Here is a 13,233-nt window from a genome sequence, read left to right on the forward strand (position 1 = left end):
AGCAATACCTCTTGTTCTGTCTGGGTGGCCTCCAACCTGATTTCTCTAACTTCGAGTAATTTCTCCCCATCACCCTTCTCTCTTTCTATTCTCATTCTGGCTCTCTTCTTACTCCTTCTCTTATCCTCACCTGTCCATCTCCTCCCTCTCGTTCCCTCCTCCTTCTCTTACTCCCATCGGCCACTCTTCTTTCCCATCAGATTCCTCCTCCTTCAGTTTTTACCTTTTCTACCTATTACCTCCCACCTTCTCACTTCATCCCCCCCTCCCCAACCACCCACCCACATCCCCCTTCACTTGGCTTCACATATCACCTGCCATCTCGTACTCCTTCCCCTCCCCCACCTTCTTATTTCAGCTTCTTCCCCTTTCCTTTCCAGTTCAGTTGAAGGGTCACAGACTGAAATGTCAACTGTTTATTCCGTTTAATAAGCATTGCCTGACCTGCTGAGTTTCTCCAACATTTTGTGTGTGCTCTGGATTTTCGGCATCTGCAGAATATCTCGTGTTTATGGTAAGTGGGAAGGTTTACAAGGGGTGAATGAGTCCAGAGCAGCATGTTCCTGTTACCATGAAGAGTAGACAGTCTAAGCTCAGGGAACCCAGGTTGTCAAGAGATATCGGAGCTTTGGAAGCGCACATTACATTTAGGCAGCTGGGTACCAATGAACCACTTGACAAATATTAAAATCTTTAAGACCAGGCTGAAGAAGGAAAATAGGACGGTAAAAAGAGGGTTTGAGATCGATTTGGCAGGTGGGGTTAAAGATAATCCTAAGATGTTCTTCAGTTATAGTAACAGTAAAAGGGTTACTAACAAGAGACTAGGTCCTCTTAAAGACTATTGGGACTGCGTATGTGTGGAGATGCAGAAGATGACTGAAATTTTTAATGTCTATTTCTGCTCAGTGTTTACTAAGGAGAATATCATGACCAACAAAGAAATGAAGGCAGTAAGAAGTGAAATCTTTGGACCATATGCATATTAAGAAGAAGGAGGCATTTGTAGCTTTGATGTGCATTAAGCTGGGCTAATCTTCAGTGCCTGGATAAGTGCACCCCCAGACTTTATGGGAGGCCAAGGAAAGAAATTTGCAAAGACCCTTATAGAGATATTTGCTTCATTGTTAGCCTCTGGTGAAATTCCATGAAGGGTGGTTGATGTCATTCCATGTTCACAAGGGGCTGCAGGGACCCATAAAGGAGTGATGAGCCTGACTTCATTAGTAGGGATGTTACTGGAGGAAATTCTGAGGGACATGGTCTACCATTATTTGGATAGTCAAGGCTTGATCAGGAATAGTCAGCATTGTTTTGTGTTTAGAAGGTCATGTCCAATGAATCTTCAAGTTTACAAAGGGGAAAGATGAAGGTAGGGTACAGAATGTTGATTATATGGACTTTGGTAAGGTCTTTGACAGGCTGATCTGGAAGGTTAGATTTCTTGGGGTTCAGGAAGAGCTACAGAATAGGCTTGATGATTGGAATCAGAGGGTGAGGCTTGAAGGTTGATTCTCTGACTGGATGCTTGTGACTAGTGGTGTGCCCCAGGGGTCAGTGTTGGGACCTCTGTAATTCATTTACTCTGTAAATGATTTGGATACGAATGTACATGGTATGATTAACAAGTTTGCTGATGATACCAAATTAGGGGGTCTTGTTGATAATAAAGCAGGTTACAATGAATTACAATGAGATTTTGATCAGTTGGGAAGATGGACAAATCAACTTAAACTTAGATAAGTGTGAGATGATGCTTTTTGGATAGTCAAACCAGGGTAGGATTAGCATAGTGAATGGAAGGGGACTGGTGACTGTAATGGAACAGGGGGATCTGGAGTACAAATGCACAGTTCACCGAAGTGGCTGTTCAGGTATTCAGGGAGGTGAAAATGGCATTTAGAAGAAGGGTGTAGTCCATCTGGCCCAAGTGATTTATCTCCTTCAGACCTTCAGTTTCCTAAGCAGCTACTCCCTAGTAATGACAACCTCACTCGCTTCTGCACCAACACTCTTGAACTTCTGGCACACTGCTAACGTCTTCCACAGTGAAGACTGACACATAATGCTTATTCAGTTCATCTGCCATTTCCTTGATCCCCACTACTAACCCGCCAGCATCATTTTCAAGTGGTCTGATATCTACTCTCATCTCTCTTTAACTCTATGTACCTTAAGAAGCTTTTGGTACCTTCTTTAATATTATTGGCTAGCTTACCTTCATATTCCATCTTTTCCCTCTTTGTGACTTTTTTAGTTGCCTTCAATTGGTTTTTAAAAGCTTCCCAATCCTTTAACTTCCCATTAATTTTTGCGTACTTACATGCCCTCTCTTTGGCTTTTATGTTGGCTTCGACTTCTTGTGTCAGCCACAGTTGTATCATCCTGCCTTTAGAACACTGTTCCTATTTGGGAAGTACAGTATACATCCTGCTCCTTCCGAATTACTCCCAGAAATTTCAGCTACCACTGTTCTGACATCTTCCCTGTTAGTTTCCCCTTCCAGTCAACTTTGGCCAGCTCCTCTCTTATGCCTCTGTAATTCCCTTTACTCCACTGTAATATTGATACATCTGATTTTAGCTTCTCCCCCTGAAAATTGCAAGGTGAATTCTATCATGCTGTGATCACTGTCTCCCAAAGGCTCCTTTATCTTAAGCTCTTTAATCAATTCTAGTTCTTTGCATAACACTCAATCCAGAATAGCCTATCCCCCCAGTGGGCTCAACCATGAGCTGCTCTAAAAAGCCATCTTGTAGGCATTCTAAAAATTCTCCCTCCTGGGATCCAGTACCAACCTGATTTTCCCTATCTACCTGCATATTGAAATATCCAATGACTATCATAACACTGCCCTTTTGACATGCCTTTTTATCTTCTGTAATTTGCAGCTCAAGTCTTTAATACTGTTCAGAGGCATGTATATATCTCCCATTACAGTCTTTTTACCCTTTCAGTTTCTTGGTTCTACCCACAAGGATTCCACACCTTAAGGCTGCACTTAGTATATCGTGTACAGTTTTGGTTTCCCTGTTATGGGAAAGGTATCGTCAAGCTGGAGCACGAACAGAATCGATTTTTGAGGATGCTGCCTGGACTAGAAAGCCTGAGTTGCCATGTAGAAGTTCAGAAAATTATGAGAGGTATTGACAAGGTGAATGGCCATAGCTTTTTACCCATTGCTGGCAAGCATAGAACCAGAGGGCACAAATACAAGAGGGGAGAGATATAAAAGAGAACTGAGAGGTAACTTCTTTGCACAGAGGGTAGTAATTACCTGGACAGGTCTGCCATAGGAAGTGGTTAAGGCAGGCACAATTGCAACATTTAAGATAGATACATGTAGGGGAGGTTTGGAGGGTTATGGGCTGAGTGTGGGAACTGGGACGGAGAGGATGTTGTGGTTGATATGGTTAGGTTGGGCAGAACAGCCTATTTCCATGCTGTATTATCCAATATGAGAAGTGGCAATGTACTCGGACTGTACAATATTCAATTCCATTCATTATTCTTCAGAAAATGCGGCACTCCATGCTTGCAGCAAGATCTAGAGAACATTCAGGCATGGCCAGATAAATGTTAATAAACATTCATGCTACAAAATGCCAGGCAATGACTTGGTCCCAGAAGAATAGGTTTAATTTTCTGCTCTTGATATTCAATGGCATTCTTATGATTTTGTGTCACCATTAATCCTGGGTGCCACCACTGATCCCTTCCATCACCTTAAAACATTCATTCCCTCACCACTGATGCACAATGGGAACATGTGTACCATCTACAAAATGCACTTCTGTTATTCTCTCAGCCAATCTCTATCATCAAGTACGAGCAGGGCACGGAAAGGCTATCAGCTGCAGGCTCCCTTCCAAGTTGTAGCTGCAAGAAGTGATTAGAAGCCAAATGGAATGTTAACTTTTAACACAAGGGGTATTAAATGCTTAAGTCTTTCTGTAATTATACAAGGTTCTTACAATGACTGCACTTGGTGTACTGTCTACAATTTTGGTCTCCTTACTTAAGAAAGGATGTACATGCTATGGAGGGAGTGTAGAAAAGATTTGCTAGAATGGTTCCAGCATTGGCAGATCTGCTGCAGGAGGGATTGTGTGCACTTGGTATGTATTCTCCTGCATTTAGGAGAATGAAATCTCATCAAAAATTACAAAATTCTTAGAGGTTGGGTCTTGGATGGATGTTTTCTATCACAATGGATTCTGGAACCACAGTTCTCAGTCTTAGAATAGGAGGTACACTTTTTTAAGACTGAGACAAGGGTTAATTCTTTCACTTGGATATACTGTATATTGCTGTTCTTCATTGTTGCTTGCCCAAATACTGGAATTCTCTACCCAATAGCACCGTGGGCATACCTTCATCAGAAATACTATGGTCGCTCGGCACAGTTTTCCCAATTAGGATTGGGAAATCAATGCTGTCTTCTGCAATAAATGATTAAATAAGAACACAGTTGTATAACCTCTCAATTATACAGCATTTTTAGAAAATTATGTAATATGTAACGAGGTTTCATATATTAATGATAACCCTGATATGTAAAAATACTGCTTGGGCTAACGTTATTTTGCTTTATTAAGAAGCTGAAAGCACAAGTTAACAATTTATTTTCCTTGCTTCTGCATTATCTATTGTGGGTCCATACTGCTCGAGGTATATTTCAGCCAAAATGGTTGCTGCTAACTGAACAACTCCACTGGTCATGCTCAAGTGAGTAATATCCTCCTTGGAAATACTAACAGCATTCATTGCCCTCATTTCTCAATAGTAAGTTAAAATCATAACGGAATTATTACCAACACAGAATGACAACAATGAATCAAAATTACTACATGCCATTCATCCATCCCATCAAGCAACCATCTACAAATGTCCATTCAAACTTTCCACAGTACTGGCACCCTGGCTCTCCCAATGACCTTTCAAAGCTTTTTCATCCCTCACCCACCATCCCAAACCACCCAGATAACTTGATTTCCCATTCTAGTTGACCGCTCAAAACTCAATCATTTATAAACCTCTGATAGGGCACCATGGTAGTGCAGTGGTTATTGTGACACTATAACAGCTCAGGGCATCAGAGTTTGGAGTTCGATTCCAGCTCCATCTGCAAGGAGTTTTTATGTTCTCCCTGTGATCACATGTGTTTCCTCTGGGTGCGCTGGTTTCCTCCCACAATCCAAAGACATATTGGTTGGTAGATTAATTGGTCATTGAAAATTGTCCCGTGATTAGGCTAGGTTTAAACAGGTGGGTTGCTGGGCTGAAAGGGCCTGTTTTTGCACTGTTTCTCTGAATAAGTAAATAGTTTGCTGATGTAGGTAGTGAGGATGGTTACCCAAGGATAAAGAGGGACTTATGTAGATCAGCTGGAAGGTTAAGCGAAGATGGAATTTGATCGAGATGAGTCTGAGGTAATGCATTTTGGGTCATCTAATACTGACAGTAAACAGCACTGATTTCAGATGTATTAGTGAACAGAGAGAACTTGGGGTGCAAGTCCATGGCTCCTTACAAATAGTGACACATGTATATAAGGTTGTGAAGAAGGCATTTGGTTTGCTTGCCTTTATAGACAGGATCACTGATTATAAGAGATGGTGTAGCTGTACCAGACATTGATTAGACCACACTTGAAAATATTGTGTGTAGTTCTATTCACCATGTTCTTAGTAGTGCTAGAAAATGTAGAAAGGATTTACTGGAATATTGCCTGGGTTGGAAGGATTTAGTTGCATAGTTTGAGATCGTTCTCACTAGAGCACAAGGGACTAAGGGGTCACCTTACAGAGGTTTGTAAAGTTATGAAACTTTATGGTTGACAATCATATTCCTTTTCCAAAGTTTGAGGTATCTAGTTCCAAAACTAGATGCCATAGGTGCAGGGTAAGAGGAGGAGGAAAGGAAAGTTAAAGGAAATCTGAGGGGAAAGTTTATCCACATAGAGGGTGATGGGTATATTGCACATGAGGCAGCTACAATCACAGCATTTAAAAAGTATTTGGCAAGTATAAAAAAACAAAGAGAGTTATGGACCAAATGCAGGAAAATGAAATTAGTATAATTAGGTATCTCAGTCAGCATTGATGAATAAGGCCAAAGAGCCTGTTTCCATGCAATTCCATTTTATGCTTTGTGTATCGTGATCCCAACCCAAGCCACCAACCAGTGTCCCTGGACTCGTCCAGAATGTCCATCCATCAATGATCTCCAAACTCCATGCACCGCATCCACCCCCACATCTACCTTCCACCAGCCCTGACTACAAAATGAAGAGCCAGATGACAAAACTTTGAACCTCTTAAGATATGCAACCTCTGGTTAATTGTGCATGAGGCCTTTGCCACAGCTCACCATTGGCATCCACTGTCAAGTCCATCTTGTATTCGATTAGAGTTTTTAGGTATGGATCACAAACAAACAAAAAAAAATCAGCTAGTTCTCAGCGTTTGCATGAACAGTTATTCTGTATTAGTGATGCAATGCATATTGAGAATGAACATATAATTTCACTGCAAATATTGAAGAGTGGATGTCTTGCAAATGATTAACACTGAAATACCAACCCTATATAGACAATAAAATAGGGTAATAAAATTAATCATATGCTTTCTCAGAGATATAGTCCATATAGTTAGTATCACCGCAAATTGACCATATCTCATAAACACACAATTTTTTTGGTACACAGCAGCACAGAACACTTAATGATTGTGGGGTCACTGAATAAGTACATCTTCTATGAACTTATAGTGACTATACTCTATCACGTGAACAGGGGTCACAGTCTTCTGTCCAATTGATGCGATGTGTAGGGTAGAGATTAGAGAAAAGTGAAACAGAGGAAAAGGATAAATTAAAAAATAAACACCAATCTGAAAACTCTAAGCATCTACTAATTGAAACTGTTTTAACTTAAACAGTCATGACAAGAGAAATATGAACAGGTTTCCAGAGACTAAGTAAGCTGAAGTCTGCTATATATGACAAAAGATTATTCTTTCAACAAGACTAAGATCTCCTAAAAACATCGCAGAAAGATACCGGAAGGTGTTTTATTGTCATAAGAGTAGATGCCTTGATTTATGCTCTATTAGTTTGAATTTCAGCAGAGGTATCGATCAATTAATGGTCATTGATGTGAATTAGGTTTGTGAGTTCTTTCAGCTTTATATTTGGGGTATACCAATGAAGTATTGTTATTAGTCTTAATTTCATGATCCACAACAAAGTAATATATCATTAATTAGTCTTAAAGACTTAGAGAAGGTTTGCAAACACAAATCTATATTACTTATTAGTTTATTATTATTCACCATCCTGTTTTCCTACAACTTTTCCAAATATATCTGAACTATCACAAGATCAAGGGCTCAGATTGCTCCCCACCTCCATCAAGAGGGAAAAGTCAAAAAATGTATATCCTTTGTCTACTTCTGAGTTACACTAGCACTCACTTAGTAATTTATATAAATAGCAGTATTGTTCCATCTTTGCTGTGTATTTTACAGAGATGCAAGAGACTACAGACGCTTGAGCCTGGAACAACAAACAACTTGTTGGAGGAAGTCAGCAGATCAAACAGCACAAAATGGGAGAAAGCAATTGTCAATATTTTGGCTCAAACTCTACATCAGGATATTGTGTATTTCAAGACTGTTTTGTTCATGAGATGCTTTATGGAAACAATTATCTACAGTTACTAAGTCTAGATATAATTTCTGTGGGATTTCAGGCAGAGCCACTGAAGTCCCCCTAGTCAGTTTGATTTGCATGTTGTAAGGGGGTTCCGGTGTTCCAACTCCGCCCTCACCATTTTTCCAGGAGCTTGATAATTGCATTAATGCTGTTTTTTCTATGCAACTGGAAAATTTCATTGGTCTCAACTGGGTTCTTTTCTCTTCTTTGCATGGTTGATCACTGATCCCTTTTCCTTCCACAACTTCCCTGTATTCATTTTGGGGCTGAGTCTATTAATCAATAGCAATCAAAAGCCTACTGTTTCCCAACACTATCTTGACTAAACTCCTCTAAACCCTGGTTCTCATAAACACACTATTCAATTCTCCCAGTATTCAGTCGTATGATTGCAATGAAGTGAGTGTAGATCACCTTCACTCTACCTCAAAGAATTCTTTTTCATTATGCTTTTACTTTTCACAGATGCTCCTTGACAATTTTGAGTATAATCTGTTTTTAATTACCTTTCTCGCTCAGTTCTCAAGTACATTACACATCTTTTCCTAAGTAGGAGAAGAAAGCGACTACTTTATCAGAGAATAACACCCAAAGCTAATCTAAATGTCCTTTCTACAAGATGGCATCATGTTGGAATGTACTGATTGCTGCAAAGCTGTTTGATAGTGATGGGATGGTTCCTTTAAAGAGAAAATCAGAAAACAAGTTATCCTTTGGATCCTCTTTGTATCCCTTAGGAATGATAATCTAGTAATTTCATGTTGTGCTTTATTCCCTTTGAAATAGTCTCATTAATTACCCAGTTCAAAGACAACAAATGCTTGTCTTGCTGTAAAGTTAACTTCACAAGCAAATGTCCAATCAATAAAGCTAATTTTGCTGATTATTTTTACAATTATTATAAATTTAAGTTGTTTTGCTTTAGGTTTTATTCTTAACAATATGTAACTGACCTCTTGATAGAAATAGATAACTAAAATTGTTCATTATAATGAATTGCTATACTTCCAGTGGGAGCTCCTGGTGGTAAAAAATGAAGTGTCAATGAAGAAATGATGAAAGCATCAGTTTAGGATTTTTCCTTAAAATTACACTTACCTGGTGTTGCACCTGTTTCTGGCCTATTTAATGAACTAATGATCACAAAGCCAAAGCCCTCACTTTCTTTACGATGTATAATTACATCATTTGCTTGAACAGCATGACTGACCAAACTCTCTGCAGGTGAGGAACCAGTGGGAGGGGCTTGTATGCTGTTTGACAGACTGGCAAAATCACTTCTCGGAGAACTATGATGCGTGGATACTGATCCTGTACTTCGGCCATTTTCTGAACATGGCCCACCTGAGAAACAAAATCAATATGGTCTATTAAAATAAGGGAAAACAGGATTTTAAAAAATTGAAACTCAGAACTGCTAGATCACAAGAATTAACTTCACATTGATCCTAGCGGTAATTAGTTGAAGGGATAAAACTCAAAAGATGCTTTACTTCTCGGTAGATCTCCCAGACACTACGTCTATAACATTAAGCCACATATTGTCACATTGTCTTTTAGGGCCAAGATGGAGGTAATTTCAAATCAATTCTGGAAAGTAGTTGATAATTCAAATTAAAAACATGGGTATTTTATCAAGCATATAAGAAGCATATAATGAGGGATGACATTTTTAAAATGCCTGACTTTCACATAAACAGACAGGTACTGCCTTGTTATTTACTGAAATATTACTGGCAAGGTACAGTCACCAGTTGGTCTTAAAGATATGTACACCCAATATTGCACCACCTACATCTTTTCTAACTTGCATAGAAGTCACAATGCTGCTGATGGAAATTGCCTATATGCATGGTGGTTGTGAACAACTACGTTCCACTCAGAAGAATATGCTGAAAAATCACAAGGATTTTATCAAGAAAACTTGCTGCAATTGCAGTCATAATTTCTGTTTGTTTGAAGTCATACAGATATTTTGCTTAGTTTGTTTTCTGTAAAATAATTCACTTGCTGACAGCAGATTGGCAGGCACAGTGTTGTCAGTAGACAAGCAGTATTGTAATGAATGCTATTTCCTCCAACAACAATTTTTTTCACTTTATAACCCAATGCTTACTTCCAGGAATGAACCATCAGGCTCAAACTGACATAGACACCAACCACAGACTTATTTTTTGCAAATCTGTTGATGGTAATTTGCTGTTAAGTATCATGTCAATCAAAAATGGCCTCGAGAGAGCACCCAGTGTGAAGTAATGGCATTGCCCAGATGGGCCAGAAGTAGCTCACTTGATAAAGCTGCTGAAAGACATTTTGACAGCTAGAAAAGCTACACTTCTAGGCTTACTGGCTAAACAAGGCTTTTAGAGAATTTGAACACTTATTGTGGCTTACATTCAGAACCTTTAGAAGATAATTGATAATGTAAAGGTTATTAACATTTTTAAAGATACAAAGAATTCAAGACGTTAAATCAAACTCAACTAATACAAAAATAGGAACTACTTTATTCTTGCTTTCTTCTTCCCAGCTGTTCCAGTCCATTCAAAGAATTAGAATAGATGTTCCATACCAAGTGTAACCTTGTGCACATTCAGTAGACAGATTGCTCAGTAAGACTGCCAGAGGCCTACAGCTTGTTGATGCTCTGCTACTTAATTCAGGAGTGTAGTGTATTAATATTTCAGTAATATTTGAGTAATATTGTAAATATATTATTTGACTAAGCATTCTTCGTTTACTTACATAATTTATTAGTATGCAAAGTATGCAAATGGCATACGTCATTACACCACCACATTATATGTGAGTGCCTCACTAAAGAAAAACTGAAAACTAAGTAGTCCCAGCTCCCATGTTTTTCCTTCGATTATTTCCTGGAGTTACAAAACATAACAGTGGCGACAAGGAAGTTTTAAAATTAATCCAAGATGACTTCCTATCTGTTGAAGTACAGCAAAACGTTTGAGTTTAAAATAAACACAGCTCACAATTTTTTGGAAGCGGGGTGAGATGGTTGAGTTAAAAATAGCAGAAAACAAACAAAATTCATGGGTTTATAAACAGTGGGTACTGGGTAATAATAATAAACTTTTAAAAAAGCTATATCGGAAAGATAGATGTGATTGATTACACAACAGGTAACTGGATGATGTATACTAAATGAATTGAGTGGTATTTTGAAGCTAATGAAACAGCAAATGAAAAATGATTGCCAGTGTTGCTGAGTATAATAGTGGAAAAGCACAGAGTTTGTTTAGAGGTTTAACTGCTCCAACCAAGCCAGTTGAAGTGAGCTTTGCTGATATTGTGAACATGATGAAGGGACATTGAGAACCGAAACCACAATTAATTGCAGAGTGCTTTAGGTTTCATGTGGAATCAAAGAGAAGGAAGTCCATTTCAGCTTACATGGCTGAATAGAAGAAATTGTCTGAGCATTATCTTCAGTGATGTGTTTAATGATGCACCGAGAGATCATTTAGTTTGTGAAATCTTACAAGAACGCATTCAAAAATAGATCCTGCCTAAAGCACAACTCACATTTAAAAGAACAATTGAAATTGCTAATCAATGGAAACAGCAGCCAGAGATGCATTTGAGTTGCAGTCAGGAATGAAAATGAGCTTGAACAATATTGCAACAACATCTAATTAGAAACTTGCCTAGTCAAACAAATTGTGTTACTGTTGTGGAGTATCATCTGCACCTACACTCCAGCAGAAAGCTACAGACCAGGTCCTGCAAGGCTGCTGACACATTCAATGTAACCTTAATGACATCATTGTTACTGGTAAGGATGACAAGGAACACCTACAAAACCTCAAGACTGTCTTTAAAAGATTAGAACATTGTGGTCTCAGCAAGATGCAAAAAGTGTGAATTCTTCAAGCCAAGCATCACTTACTGTAGTCACACCATTGATGCACAAGATATTACACAAACATGCTGAAAAAAATTTCAAGCAGTGGTGAATGCCCCAAGGCCAAAGGATGTATCACAGTTTCTGTCCTTTTTCAATTTGTCAATTACTATAACTGGCTCTTGCCAAACATGGCTACTGTGCTCCACCCTGTGAACTCATGCTAAGATGTATTTTTCAAAAGTCATTGAAGACTGATGAAGGTCCCTAAGAACTGGAAATGAGCTAACATCATCTCAGTATATAAGAAGGGTGACTGCACTGACCCTGGTAAGAACAGACCAGTAAACTTAACATATATTGTAGGTAAGACGATTGAAACAATAATAAAGAATGAGGTGGAAAAGCAGATGATAAGAACAGGCATGTTAGCAGAAAGCCAGCATGGGTTCAGAAAGGGGAAATCATGTTTTACTAATATGCTGGAGTTCTATGAAGAGGCATCAAAAATTTATTATAAAAATAGAGAGATTGATATCATTTACTTGGAATTTCAGAAGGTTTTTGACAAGGTACTCCGCGAGAGGTTAATAATCAAATTACAAGAGTTAAGGATTCAGGATGAGGTGTGCAAATAGGTGTAGAACTGGCTCAAAAACAGAAAACAACAAGTTATGATGAGTGGATTATTTTCACACCTAGAAAATGTTAACAATGGGGTTCCGCAGGGATCAGTTCTGGGGCCGCTGCTGCTTTTAATTTACATTAACGATTTGAATAAGCCCATAACAAATAAACTAGTAAAGTTTGCCAATGACACAAAATTAGGGGGATGGGCTAATAACATTCAGGCAGCAGAATCAATGCAGTTAGATCTAAACCAAATCCAGATGTGGTCAGATAAAATGTAATGTAAGTAAATGTTAAGTATTGCATATATGAAATAGAAATATTAGATACAAATATACTATCAGAGGGAGGTGGCTTGAGTTAAAAGTGCACTGTATGACAAGGATTTCGGTGTCATCACTATCAACATCTAGACAATGCACAGAAGCAATTAGGAAGGCTAATAGAATGTGGGCTATATAATGCACTCAGTGGAGTTCAAGTCTAGAGACATTCTTCTTAAGCTGTATAATGTGTTTGCAAGGCCACACCTTGAGCACTGTGTACAATGTTGGTCTCCATATTGTGTGAGGGATGTGAAGGCCTTGAGGAGAGTTCAGAGAAGGGTGACTAGACTCATTCCAGGTCTGCAGGGTATGAGCTATGAAGAAAGATTGAAAGAATTAAATCTTTTTAGTCTAAGAAGATGTAGAATGAGAGGAGACATGACAGAAATATTCAAAATCATTAAGGGTATAAGTAAGGTGAATGCCAGCTGCTACTTTAAAATTAATCCATCATCAAGGATATGGCGCCATAGGTGGAGGCTGGTTAAAGAGAGATTTCAGACTAACATCAGGAAGTATTTCAGGAAGCCAGCTGTGGACACATGGAACAAACTACCTAGTTGTGGAGTTGAGAATATTAGAGACTTCCAAATTTAAACCCGATAATCTAGTAATGCTCCCCCCCCAACTACTTCACCATTCCCCACTCCCTCCTTCACCTTTTCTCCTTGCCCGCCTATCGCCTCCCTCTGGTGCTCC

The 13,233-nt window shown here is 38.8% G+C and overlaps 1 protein-coding gene across 10 annotated transcripts in view; it reads right to left on the reverse strand.

Moving 5' to 3' along the window:
* Positions 1-13,233, reverse strand: part of magi2a (membrane associated guanylate kinase, WW and PDZ domain containing 2a) — a 586,144-nt gene that overhangs the window by 54,228 nt on the left and 518,683 nt on the right. For all 10 annotated transcript variants that reach the window (XM_072241070.1, XM_072241069.1, XM_072241068.1 and 7 more), the window contains one exon: positions 8,815-9,060. In XM_072241070.1, coding sequence (XP_072097171.1) covers positions 8,815-9,060 — 246 coding nt within the window. The remainder of the gene's footprint in view (positions 1-8,814; positions 9,061-13,233) is intronic.

This window comes from Mobula birostris, chromosome 23, assembly GCF_030028105.1.
Source record: "Mobula birostris isolate sMobBir1 chromosome 23, sMobBir1.hap1, whole genome shotgun sequence".
Classification (NCBI taxonomy): Eukaryota; Metazoa; Chordata; class Chondrichthyes; order Myliobatiformes; family Myliobatidae; genus Mobula; species Mobula birostris.